The sequence below is a fragment of the Acipenser ruthenus genome, chromosome 22, assembly GCF_902713425.1.
Source record: "Acipenser ruthenus chromosome 22, fAciRut3.2 maternal haplotype, whole genome shotgun sequence".
NCBI lineage: Eukaryota > Metazoa > Chordata > Actinopteri > Acipenseriformes > Acipenseridae > Acipenser > Acipenser ruthenus.
Genome location: NC_081210.1, coordinates 1,048,904 through 1,061,937, shown reverse-complemented (window position 1 = coordinate 1,061,937; position 13,034 = coordinate 1,048,904). Strand labels below are relative to the sequence as shown.

Below are 13,034 nucleotides of genomic sequence, written 5' to 3'. Positions count from 1 at the left end.
GGGCTGGATGCCAATTTTCTACAGGAATGAAAAGGTTAACATTGTGACTGTACCAGAGATCCGTGGGTCTGACTTTTTTTGGCAGGGAATGGGATAGAAAGAGAGAGAGCGAGAGACAGACCGCAGTCAAGCTCTTACTTTCCAGAGACACCTTGGGCAGTCATACCCCCCAAGCGTCCAGCCGTCTGATTCCAGACCTCGCTACTGGACTGCAGGTAAGGCAGCTGTGTTCTTTTATTTCTGTGTGGCTCGCAAGGGGCCAGTCGTTCCGGAACCTGGAGATCGCTGTTCAAAATGTCTCGAACAGCCCAGGCACACACACACACACAAGAAGTCAGTGCTGGGGTGCTGACCAATGCAACTCTTTCAGGTTGTGCTGAAGAAACACAAAACTTCCATGTCTAAAGCTCTGAGTGCTGGTAGATCTGAGTTAGCCCAGACTGCCTGTAAATGAGAACCTGCAAACAGCACCACAAGGTGTTTTAACAGAAGTAGATCCAGGAGGTTTTTTTTTTATAACTAGTACATGGTGTAGCCAGTGGTAACGAAATCTTAATTATCTCTAGGCCAATTCGGAACCCATAATGACCTTTGGACTGACCCTAATGTTATGGTGACTATTACCTTTACGTTGCCTGAAACTATATATATATATATATATATATATATATATATATATATATATATATATATATATATATATACACACAGTACTGTGCAAAAGTTTTAGGCAGGTGTGAAAAAATGCTGTAAAGTAAGAATGCTTTCAAAAATAGACATGTTAATAGTTTATATTTATCAATTAACAAAATGCAAAGTGAGTGAGCAGAAGAAAAATCCACATCAAATCAATATTTGGTGTGACCACCCTTTGCCTTCAAAACAGCATCAATTCTTCTAGGTACACTTGCACACAGTTTTTGAAGGAACTCGGCAGGTAGGTTGGCCCATACATCTTGGAGAAGTAACCACAGTTCTTCTGTGGATTTAGGCAGCCTCAGTTGCTTCTCTCTCTTCATGTAATCCCAATCAGACTCGATGATGTTGAGATCAGGGCTCAGTGGGGGCCATATCATCACTTCCAGGACTCCTTGTTATTCTTTACGCTGAAGATAGTTCTTAATGACTTTCGCTGTATGTTTGGGGTCGTTGTCATGCTGCAGAATAAATTTGGGGCCAATCAGATGCCTCCCTGATGGTATTGCATGATGGATAAGTATCTGCCTGTACTTCTCAGCATTGAGGAGACCATTAATTCTGACCAAATCGCCAACTCCATTTGCAGAAATACAGCCCCAAACTTGCAAGGAACCTCCACCATGCTTCACTGTTGCCTGCAGACACTCATTCGTGTACCGCTCTCCAGCCCTTCGGCGAACAAACTGCCTTCTGCTACAGCCAAATATTGTAAATTTTGACTCATCAGTCCAGAGCACCTGCTGCCATTTTTCTGCACCCCAGTTCCTGTGTTTTCGTGCATAGTTGAGTCGCTTGGCCTTGTTTCCACGTCGGAGGTATGGCTTTTTGGCCGCAAGTCTTCCATGAAGGCCACTTCTGACCAGACTTCTCCGGACAGTAGATGGGTGTACCAGGGTCTCACTGTTTTCTGCCAATTCTGAGCTGATGGCACTGCTGGACATCTTCCGATTGCGAAGGGAACTAAGCATGATGTGTCTTTCATCTGCTGCAGTAAGTTTCCTTGGCCGACCACTGCGTCTACGGTCCTCAACGTTGCCCATTTCTTTGTGCTTCTTCAAAAGAGCTTGGACAGGACATCTGGAAACCCCTGTCTGCCTTGAAATTTCTGCCTGGGAGAGACCTTGCTGATGCAGTATAAATACCTTGTGTCTTGTTGCTGTGCTCAGTCTTGTCATGGTGTATGACTTTTGACAGTAAACTGTCTTCAGCAACCTCACCGTGTTAGCTGAGTTTGGCTGTTCCTCACCCAGTTTTATTCCTCCTACACAGCTGTTTCTGTTTCAGTTAATGATTGTGTTTCAACCTACATATTGAATTGATGATCATTAGCACCTGTTTGGTATAATTGTTTAATCATACCCCTGACTATATGCTTACAAAATCCCTGACTTTGTGCAAGTGTACCTAGAAGAATTGATGCTGTTTTGAAGGCAAAGGGTGGTCACACCAAATATGGATTTGATTTAGATTTTTCTTCTGTTCACTCACTTTGCATTTAGTTAATTGATAAATATAATCTATTAACATGTCTATTTTTGAAAGCATTCTTACTTTACAGCATGTTTTCACACCTGCCTAAAACTTTTGCACAGTACTGTGTGTGTATATATATATATATATATATATATATATATATATATATATATATATATATATATATATATATATATAGTTACATTTTATTTTACCGCTGTTTAATCAGATATTATATTTTGGATACTGTCATCTGTTCATTCAGAACTGAGGCCTTGTCACAAAGACGGCCAGAGTGGGTGGCGTCAGACCAGAAAAGGAATACACAGACAGTGGTTGTGATGAGCTGAGTGCAATGGCTGCACTCAGCGTTTATTAACAAATAAAAGGTTTAAACAATGGAATACAAAACAGGACACGGCACTTGACGCCAAAATAAACAGACAGACAAAACGACTAAACACTTAACAAACGGTGCACGGAGACAAACAAACACGGTGAGTACAAAACACTTATAATTATGATTTAACACTATTTAGTTTCTCCTCTCTCTCTCACCCGTTCTCCTCTTCCGAACACCCAACCCTGAGTGCAAGAAATGTGCGTCTATATATACTATTGTGCTGGGATTCAATTACTAATTAATTATTCACTTGAATCCCAGCACGTGAATTAATTCTGTGCAACCCCGTGCTCACATATTACATTTAACCAGCACGTGAAGTGATTTGTGCTCTCCTCGTGCCTAAATACAAATCTACACTTTTTAAATATACGTGAAACACAGACCCGTTTATATCCCGTGTACCAATGACTATACACCAACATTAACACACGCACGCAACATACAAATGCACACAGGGACGGGGCACTTTGCCACATATACCCCCCCTTGTGCGCAGCACACATGGCCTCAACGGCCACCTCCCCCCTTAAATACCCAGCAGTCCAGGCCAAAGTCTCGGGCTGGGAAGGGAGGCTTTAGTGGGCCCATGGCTGGACATGCTGTCAGCTCCCCTGCCGGTAGTGGCACGGCTGACAGCATGCTGGTCCCGTCCTGCAGCGAAAAAGCTGCGGGGGCAGGTGGTCCCCCGACCTCCCCCTTCTTCATAGCCGGCAGCTCCCTCCTGTGGGGCTCCGGCCACAAGAACTCCTGCAGCGAAACTGCTGCTGGGGAAAGTGGTCTCCAGACCTCCTCCCCCTTCTTCGTGGCCGGCAGCTCCCCTTTCTGGGGCTCCGGCCACCGTACTCCCTGCGGAGGTACGGGCAGCAGAGGCAGCTCCAGCTCCTCTGCTCCTGGCGGTGGTGGAGGCAGAGGCAGCTCCAGCTCCTCTGCTCCTGGCGGTGGTGGAGGCAGAGGCAGCTCCAGCTCCTCTGCTCCTGGCGGTGGTGGTAGCGGAGGCAGAGGCAGCTCCTGCTCCTCTGCTCCTTGCGGTGGTGGTGGCGGAGGCAGAGGCAGCTCCTGCTCCTCTGCTCCTTGCGGTGGTGGTGGCGGAGGCAGAGGCAGCTCCTGCTCCTCTGCTCCTGGAGGTGGTGGAGGCAGAGGCAGCTCCAGCTCCTCTGCTCCTGGCGGTGCTGGCTCCCTCTGCTGTGGCGGCTGGGCATGTGCGCGCCGTGCTGCCTTCAGCAGCATAGCGAGAGGCTGCTGGGGGACACCAGCATCCTGCCCTTCTCCCCCCCAAAAATTTTCAGGGGGTTGAGCCTGTAACCCCTCCCCTTCCGGCTCTTGGGGCTGAACCAGCAGGCATTTCCCCTCTGCTGGTGGCTTGGGTCCCAGAGCTGTGGAAGCCCCGACTTGCCTCCCTTTGGGCTGTGGACGCACCGACTCCTCCCTTTTGGGCTGTGGACGCACCGACTCCTCCCTTTTGGGCTGTGGACGCACCGACTCCTCCCTTTTGGGCTGTGGACGTTCGGGCTCCCCCCACTCAGGCGTAGGACGTTCGGGCTCCTCCCACTCAGGCGTAGGACGTTCGGGCTCCTCCCACTCAGGCGTAGGACACTCGGGCTCCTCCCGCTTGGGCTGTGGACGCTCAGGCTCCTCCCGTTTGGGCTGTGGACGCTCAGGCTCCTCCCATTTGGGCTGTGGACGCTCAGGCTCCTCCCGCTCGGGCTGTGGACGCTCAGGCTCCTCCCACTTGGGCTGTGGAGGCAAAACCAGCAGGCATTCACCCTCTGCTGGTGGAGATGGGGACAGCAGGTACTCACCCTCTGCTGGTGGAGATGGGGACAGCAGGTACTCCTCTGCTGGTGGTCCTGCTACCTGGGCTGCTGTTCCGTTGATGGTTGCCTCCAGGTAGCTGAGGACAAACTCCACACCTTCCTCCAAGGTGTTTGGGGTGTGTTCCTCCTGATAGGCCTCCCATCTCTCACAGTCCATCATCCACAGAGCCCGGACGACCATGGGCAGAGACTGGGCCTCCAGCCCAGCATTCTCCAGGAACCAGCCCCGCAGTTTGATGGCGTCTTCTGCCATTGACTTTTTTTTCTTCTTTTTTTTTTTTTCCCAAAAACAATATTTGTAATCCTTTTTTTTTTTTTTTTAATCCAGACCCCTCCTGGTCTGACGCTTGGAGGCGCGGCTATCCCACGATGACACCACGTGTCACAAAGACGGCCAGAGTGGGTGGCGTCAGACCAGAAAGGATTTCAAACACAGACACAGAGACGGTGGTTGTGATGAGCTGAGTGCAATGGTGGCACTCAGCGTTTAATAACAAAATAACAGGTTTAAATAACGGAATACAAAACAGGACACGGCACTTGACGCCAAAATAAACAGACAGACAAAACGACTAAACACTTAACAAACGGTGCACGGAGACAAACAAACACGGTGAGTACAAAACACTTATAATTATGATTTAACACTATTTAGTTTCTCCTCTCTCTCTCACCCGTTCTCCTCTTCCGAACACCCAACCCTGAGTGCAAGAAATGTGCGTCTATATATACTATTGTGCTGGGATTCAATTACTAATTAATTATTCACTTGAATCCCAGCACGTGAATTAATTCTGTGCAACCCCGTGCTCACATATTACATTTAACCAGCACGTGAAGTGATTTGTGCTCTCCTCGTGCCTAAATACAAATCTACACTTTTTAAATATACGTGAAACACAGACCCGTTTATATCCCGTGTACCAATGACTATACACCAACATTAACACACGCACGCAACATACAAATGCACACAGGGACGGGGCACTTTGCCACAGGCCTCTATCTACATGGAGCTTTCATTCATTACAGGGAGTTGTGTAGTATTTGTCCAGCAGGTGGCATTGGTGTACATACTAATGGTTCATGGTAAATGTACATACAGTACTTTTACTCCACCAACTTAGAAAACTACTTGCATATTCTGTATATTAAAAAAGTTAATACAGCAGACTTTTTTAATAAATGGTACCCTTGATTTTTTTTTTTTTTTTTTTACAGAATCAAAACGTTTAAAACAAGTAAAGATATGACAAAGCCACATCTCTAAATTGTTTAGTTGCAAAACTATCGAAGTCCATTTTAGGACTGACAAGCAATCAAGTGACAGCAGAAACTAATAAAGTATTCTCTCCCCTCAGCCGAGATGTATACCTCCCTCCTGATCTCCTGCTTTGCTGTTGCTGTGATTGCCACGACTCCTGGTTTCGCATCGGGAGAAGAGCGTTCCCCAGAGCCGCCAGACTGCTCCTCCTCCTGCTCCTGCTTCCACGATGAGTACAGCTCAGAGCTCCACGTGTACTGCAGCTCACACAACCTGTCCAGCATCCCCTCTGACCTCCCACAGGCCACACACTCCTTGTGGCTGGATGGCAACAACTTCACTTCCCTCCCGGCCTCTGCTTTCTATAGCCTCTCTGCCTTGGACTTCCTGAACCTGCAGAGCGGTCAGTTATCCAGCTTGGATCCCCAGTCCCTCCGCGGGCTCGGCTCCCTGTCCCACCTGCACTTGGAGCGCAACCAGCTGCGCTCTGTGCCCGCCAACGTTTTTTACCACACGCCGAACCTGGCCTCGCTCGGTCTCCACAGCAACCAGATAACTCGCATCGAGGAGGGCCTCTTCTCTGGGCTGTCCAGCCTGTGGCTCCTCAATCTGGCCTGGAACTCCCTAGCGGTGCTCCCAGAAACCAGCTTCCAGGACCTTCAGAGCCTCCGGGAGCTGAACCTGGCAGGGAACAGGCTGGCGTACTTGCATCCTCATCTCTTCCAGGGGCTTGTCGAGCTCCAGGAGTTGGACCTCACTGGGAACTTCCTGAAAGTAATAAAGGCCAACGTTTTCCACAAGCTGCAGAAGCTTCAGAAGCTCTACTTGAGCCAAAACCTGATCCACATGGTGGCTCCCCGCGCCTTTGTGGGCATGAAGTCCCTCCGCTGGCTGGACCTTTCCAGCAACAGCCTGGTCGGACTGTACGAGGAGACCTTCTCCGGGTTGCCCAGCCTCCACGTTCTCCGGCTCTCCAACAACTCCATCGTCGGCCTGCGCCTGAGGATCTTCCGGGACCTCCCTTACCTGGAAGAGCTCCAGCTGAGCCACAACCGCATCAAGATGCTGGTGGAGCGGACCTTCGACGGGCTCAGCCACCTAGAGGTCCTTGCCCTGGACCACAACCATATTCAGGAGGCGCGCATCGGTTCCTTCCTTGGGCTCCCCCACCTGGCCGTGATGAGCCTAACTGGCAGCTGCTTTCGGAGTCTTCCAGAGCAGGTCTTCAAGGGCTTGGCAAACCTGCACAGCCTCCACCTCGATGGCAGCTGCCTCACCAGAATACGGCCCCAGACCTTCTCGGGGCTCACAGGCCTTCGCCGACTCTTCCTCCAGCACAACAGCATCTCCCTGATCGACGACCAGAGCTTTGCGGAGCTCCCTGGGCTTCAGGAGCTGGATCTGAGGTTCAACAAGCTGGTTTCCACTTCCTCTCAAATCTTTGCTGGCTTGAAGAGCCTGGAGTACCTCCTGCTGTCTTCCAATCAGCTCCATCATCTCCCGGAAGAAGCTTTCCGCCCCCTGCAGCGACTCTCCTGGCTAGATCTTTCCTCCAATAAACTGGAATCCATCCAGAACGGCACTTTGCTACCCCTTTCCAGGCTGCGGCACCTCAACGTCAAGAGGAATGGCCTCCGCAGCTTCCCCAATGGGATCCCAGGGAATATGGAGCAGCTGTGGCTGGATGGGAACCCTTGGCACTGCAACTGCGCTGTGCGGCCCCTCGGGGACTACAGTTTGAGCAAACCCCAGACTGTCCCCCGACTGGTGGAGATGCTGGAGGAAGGAGAGGACAAGATTGTGTACAATAACATCACCTGCGCCAGCCCACCGAGCGCAGCCAGAATTGACCTCCGGGATATCGGCAAGGAGCACTTCCAGGACTGCTAGCTCCCCCCCACCCCGCTAAGGGAACCAATCACCAACCATCTTTGAACATACTGGAGTGTTGATTAGCTAGCAGGAAGAGAAAAGTGACAGACACTGGTCGTGGATAATTACACTAATAGTAATATCTGTGTGCAAACTAGCAATGTTAGTATTTTAATTGTATTCAGCTGTTTGAATAAAAAGGAAAATAATTGAAGTGTACGGTTTCAGATAGTTACTTATTAAAAAAAAAAAAAAATAATTCAAACGTATACCACGCAAACACATAAAAAAAACAACTATGTGCACAAATACAGTACCAGACATTCTCAAGGTCATGATTTATTAAGATATATTTTTTAAAGTGGCACCTAGAAAGTGGCAACTAACGGGTCGTTCTGCCCCATATCAGCAATGTTCTGAATTACACTAGTAATTAGTAACAATTAGATTTCAATTAAAAAGCTAATGTTGCTGTAAATGACACGTACATTATACTTCTTTCCAGAACCGGCTGCTTATTTTACTAAAGCGAGAGTTTGAAAGGGTTGGGGTTGTGCATCTGCAGTCTGCCTGGCTCCAGGTGCACTATGCTGTGTGTGTGTGTGCTCTGCACTGTCCCTGATCCTCGGTTCATATTCCAGATTGCCAGGCTGCCGTTCTCGCACCGTTGTGCATGACCTGCTGGCAATGTTTGCGTTCACTCACCCCGCGAGCCAAGGCATACAAAACTTATTTCATTCACTTGTTGCATCTTTGCAGGGTTATATAAACAATGTAGGCTGAATGTGACCAAGACATTGACTGGCACGTTAAGGTGAATTACGTTTCTGGGGAACAGGGACAGAGAACACTTTGAGGTATTTGTTTTAATATTTGGTAGACAGCTGTGTGCTATGATTTTTTTTTTTGTTTTCAATTCATTTCCTGTGTCTAGCAATAACAAAATTAACGGTTTCATTTCCACGCAGTTATCAAGTTTTTCACATTCAGTTTACTGCAGGTTGACCCGATCGTCTCCAGGAACTCGCCCAGGTCCTGAAAGGGGAAAGTGCACAACATCAGCAGCCCAACTTGGGTGCGAACAACACGACTTGGGTACCAATCACACTGCGCACACTCGCAGCATACAGAAAAGCACCCCGCGAACAAATGCACAGACCCATCAAAGCCAGGCAGCGAGCAGTGGTTTCCAAGCCTTGTGACAAGAAAGAAAGAGGCTGCCATGGCAATGCCAGACCATGCATAACATAGGCTTGAATCTTTGAGCAATACAATGTCATGCTAGAAAGCCATGCAGGAAGCAACAATCCCATCCACTGGGCCAATGGGGGGTGTTACAGCAGCGTTGCAGATTCACTTGGCCTGGAGCTGAGAGAGAAGCAGAAGGATCAAGCACGTCGACAACGCCTCCAAAGACACATGGACAACCTGAAACCGAGGAGATCGGTAACCGGCAGACAGTCTGCTGCACATAGCACTGCCGTACTGTACAGCACGGTGAGTTACCGCAGTGTTATTTTGGGCCTACAGTACTACCTTTCTGGGAAATAAGCATCATTACATTTTACTGCAATCGGATCATTTTGAAGTAAAAGGTAATAGTTTTTCAAAAACAGATATTGAACAGGAGGATTCCTTTTAAGAGCGATCCGTGTTCTATGGATAACTTCAGTCAAAACAATTGATAATTAGTGCACTATCTAAGCTGTACCATATGTTATAGTATGTTTTGTAACTACATGTTCCTGCAGCTTCAAGGTTAAATTCCTTTGTTTCTGTTGCAGGAGGTCTCCTACTTCCCCTCTGTGTTTCTGCTGACTCCGCTGAGCCGTCCTCACCGGTGCTCCCTGGAAAGAAGTTTAAGGTTGAAGGTTGTTGTTGCTGGGCGTGAAGCCCCAGCCCTCCTTCACCCCTCTGCTCGTCGAGAAAGACCCTGAAACAGCCTCTCCCTGCAGGGCTAGAGGGGCCAAATGTAGACATAAAAATCCAGCTTCTGATTCCATCCAAGGTACAACTCACTTCTCTTTTTTTGTATAGTTACTTGTATTTTCTAAAACCAGGTAACCAATGACTACTGTATATTACTCCATAACCTTGACTTACTGTACAAATATATCCTCCCAACATTGTTACAGCAGAATTAATTATTTATTTTTTTAAAATATTGAGGAGCGAGACTGCAAATGCATTGTGTGTTTGTTTTTTACCCCTTTCTACATCACCATTCTGTAAGTTTGCGTGCCATGCTTTGTAAAGTACGGTGTGATTTATGTAGCGCGCTTCATCGTACCTGTGTGGGTGCGCGGGTTGAATGTCAGTGAGCCGTTCTCCAGCTGCAGGATACACCAGTCAAGCTTTAAATCAGATTCAATCAGACTGAAGCAGGGTGGAAATAAAGCATTATTACCGAGACTTGCACTAGGGGGCAGTGCAGGACTAAACCTCAGGAGTCTTTTTTATATCGCTACCTCCTATTATCCAGTCTCAATCTCCCCTCACATGGTGTACTAAAAATTCATTCAAGTACTAGTTGCTATTTTACAAGGGTGTTAAGCAGCACTGGCCTGCTCAGTTGATAGAGCACCGGGTTGTGATTTGCAGGGTAGATGCAATTTGTGTTAGTATTTATACATATATAATTACCATGCTGGCTTCCATATTGTTTCCCTGGTCAAGCTGTGGCATCTGAAGCTTGGATGTTGTTCTTGTCATTCCACTAAGAAGTAAACTGTCATACCCACTACTACTGTACTATCTACACTTTTAATTCAGTCCTGAGGGAGAGAGGCAGAGGGAGAGACAGGTCACAACTACACGCTGGTCTACACCTGCATTTCCGTGTATGCGTGTTGCAGCGGGGATTGTGTGTGTCATTCCGTTTCACAACATGCACAGGAACCCATTCAATCCAAGCATACAGGGGATAAGGAAGCATGCTGCAGTGTAGCAGGTTCTGGTCTCATACCCTGGACGTAGTTTATTACCACTGAAACCAACCCTGTTTTAAAGGGAGGGTGATTAAAAGCAAGACCTTCCCTGTTTTATTTAGTGTGCAGGATGGAGCCTCTGCTCCACGATGATTCAGCGAAGCGTCTTAAATGCTTGTGTGTGTTTTTGTGATGCGTGGAAAAGATAAGTAAATTGCAGCACAGAGTGGGGTCCCAGCCTAATAATGGTGAGACCGAAAACAGATTTGAACTCGTGTCTCAACAGCTGTGTAACAGGGCTTAAGACATCCCTCCCTGTGCTTCACATGCAGTCCCTCTGGCTCCCATTATTTTAATACCCAGGGCATTTTGCACACATTCAGTGCTTATATTTATTTTATTTTTTTAGGTTTTACACATCAGGACCACCCTCTCCCACATGCTCCAGATGTCTGCGGTAAGGGAATCGTGTCAGACATGAAGTAGCTGAAACATCTCTCAGCCTGCCTGCCTCCCTCCCTTCATTCAGTCAGCAATACAGAAGCAAGCAGCTTTCAAGCGGTTATTCTGTTATGATAAATTGAAAGACTGATCCCTTCGTGTTCAACCAGTTTGAAAGAAATAAAGAAATAAAGAAATAAATAAATACCTACAGTATTTAAATTCAGCCCTGGCAGCTGATAGAGCAAACAAAACCACAGCTAAGTGATTAGGAAAGCCTGGAATGGGTGTGAATGACTAGGCATTGAAACATTACACACTGACAAACAATACTATACCTGCTCAAGGGGTGTTGGTGGGTTAAAGTTGAAACATTGAATAGCACTGCTGCTGTGACCCAGTCCAGCCACACTGTTCTCATTGAATAGCACTGCTGCTGTGACCCAGTCCAGCCACACTGTTCTCATTGAATAGCACTGCTGCTGTGACCCAGTCCAGCCACACTGCTCTCATTGAATAGCACTGCTGCTGTGACCCAGTCCAGCCACACTGCTCTCATTGAATAGCACTGCTGCTGTGACCCAGTCCAGCCACACTGTGCTCATTGAATAGCACTGCTTCTGTGACCCAGTCCAGCCACACTGCTCTCATTGAATAGCACTGCTTCTGTGACCCAGTCCAGCCACACTGCTCTCATTGAATAGCACTGCTTCTGTGACCCAGTCCAGCCACACTGTGCTCATTGAATAGCACTGCTTCTGTGACCCAGTCCAGCCACACTGCTCTCATTGAATAGCACTGCTTCTGTGACCCAGTCCAGCCACACTGTTCTCATTGAATAGCACTGCTGCTGTGACCCAGTCCAGCCACACTGCTCTCATTGAATAGCACTGCTGCTGTGACCCAGTCCAGCCACACTGCTCTCATTGAATAGCACTGCTGCTGTGACCCAGTCCAGCCACACTGCTCTCATTGAATAGCACTGCTGCTGTGACCCAGTCCAGCCACACTGCTCTCATTGAATAGCACTGCTTCTGTGACCCAGTCCAGCCACACTGCTCTCATTGAATAGCACTGCTTCTGTGACCCAGTCCAGCCACACTGTGCTCATTGAATAGCACTGCTTCTGTGACCCAGTCCAGCCACACTGCTCTCATTGAATAGCACTGCTTCTGTGACCCAGTCCAGCCACACTGTTCTCATTGAATAGCACTGCTGCTGTGACCCAGTCCAGCCACACTGTGCTCATTGAATAGCACTGCTTCTGTGACCCAGTCCAGCCACACTGCTCTCATTGAATAGCACTGCTTCTGTGACCCAGTCCAGCCACACTGTTCTCATTGAATAGCACTGCTGCTGTGACCCAGTCCAGCCACACTGTGCTCATTGAATAGCACTGCTTCTGTGACCCAGTCCAGCCACACTGCTCTCATTGAATAGCACTGCTTCTGTGACCCAGTCCAGCCACACTGTGCTCATTGAATAGCACTGCTTCTGTGACCCAGTCCAGCCACACTGTGCTCATTGAATAGCACTGCTTCTGTGACCCAGTCCAGCCACACTGTGCTCATTGAATAGCACTGCTTCTGTGACCCAGTCCAGCCACACTGCTCTCATTGAATAGCACTGCTTCTGTGACCCAGTCCAGCCACACTGTGCTCATTGAATAGCACTGCTTCTGTGACCCAGTCCAGCCACACTGCTCTCATTGAATAGCACTGCTTCTGTGACCCAGTCCAGCCACACTGTTCTCATTGAATAGCACTGCTTCTGTGACCCAGTCCAGCCACACTGTTCTCTAGGATTTTGCTTTTCTGCATCCTCTCCATTCCAATGCTTGCCTTTCTTCGCTCTCCCCGGTGAGATTAGAGGCCAGGCTGCTGGAAGTTGTGTTCAGAGCACTCAGGCGCTCCGCTGTCATATTCATGGAAACGGGTTTTCTGTCGGATGGTTGACTGGCAGTCATTACTGTATCTGGTTTTACATCTTCCTTCTCAAAGACATCCTGCGCGGACGCCCTTATTGAGACACAACTTCCCTTCACCAGGTCAGTTTACTGGTTGACGTTGACGTTTCGGTCTGCTGACAACAAAAAGCTTGGTCCCAGCATTCCCCTAAACATTACTACGTCCTGTATT

At 48.3% G+C, this 13,034-nt stretch overlaps 1 protein-coding gene and 1 long non-coding RNA gene across 2 annotated transcripts; both read left to right on the top strand.

The window, feature by feature from the left end:
- Positions 1-7,745, top strand: LOC117973769 (insulin-like growth factor-binding protein complex acid labile subunit). Its single transcript, XM_034927005.2, has 2 exons — positions 1-215; positions 5,754-7,745. The coding sequence occupies exon 2, from the start codon at positions 5,759-5,761 to the stop codon at positions 7,544-7,546; it is 1,788 nt and encodes a 595-aa protein (XP_034782896.2). The 5' UTR covers positions 1-215; positions 5,754-5,758; the 3' UTR covers positions 7,547-7,745.
- A 1,114-nt stretch (positions 7,746-8,859) lies between these two features.
- On the top strand, positions 8,860-11,041 carry LOC117973675 (uncharacterized). Its single transcript, XR_004664102.2, has 3 exons — positions 8,860-9,025; positions 9,313-9,536; positions 10,865-11,041. It is a non-coding gene; the product is annotated as an uncharacterized LOC117973675 (long non-coding RNA).
- Positions 11,042-13,034: the final 1,993 nt, after the last annotated feature.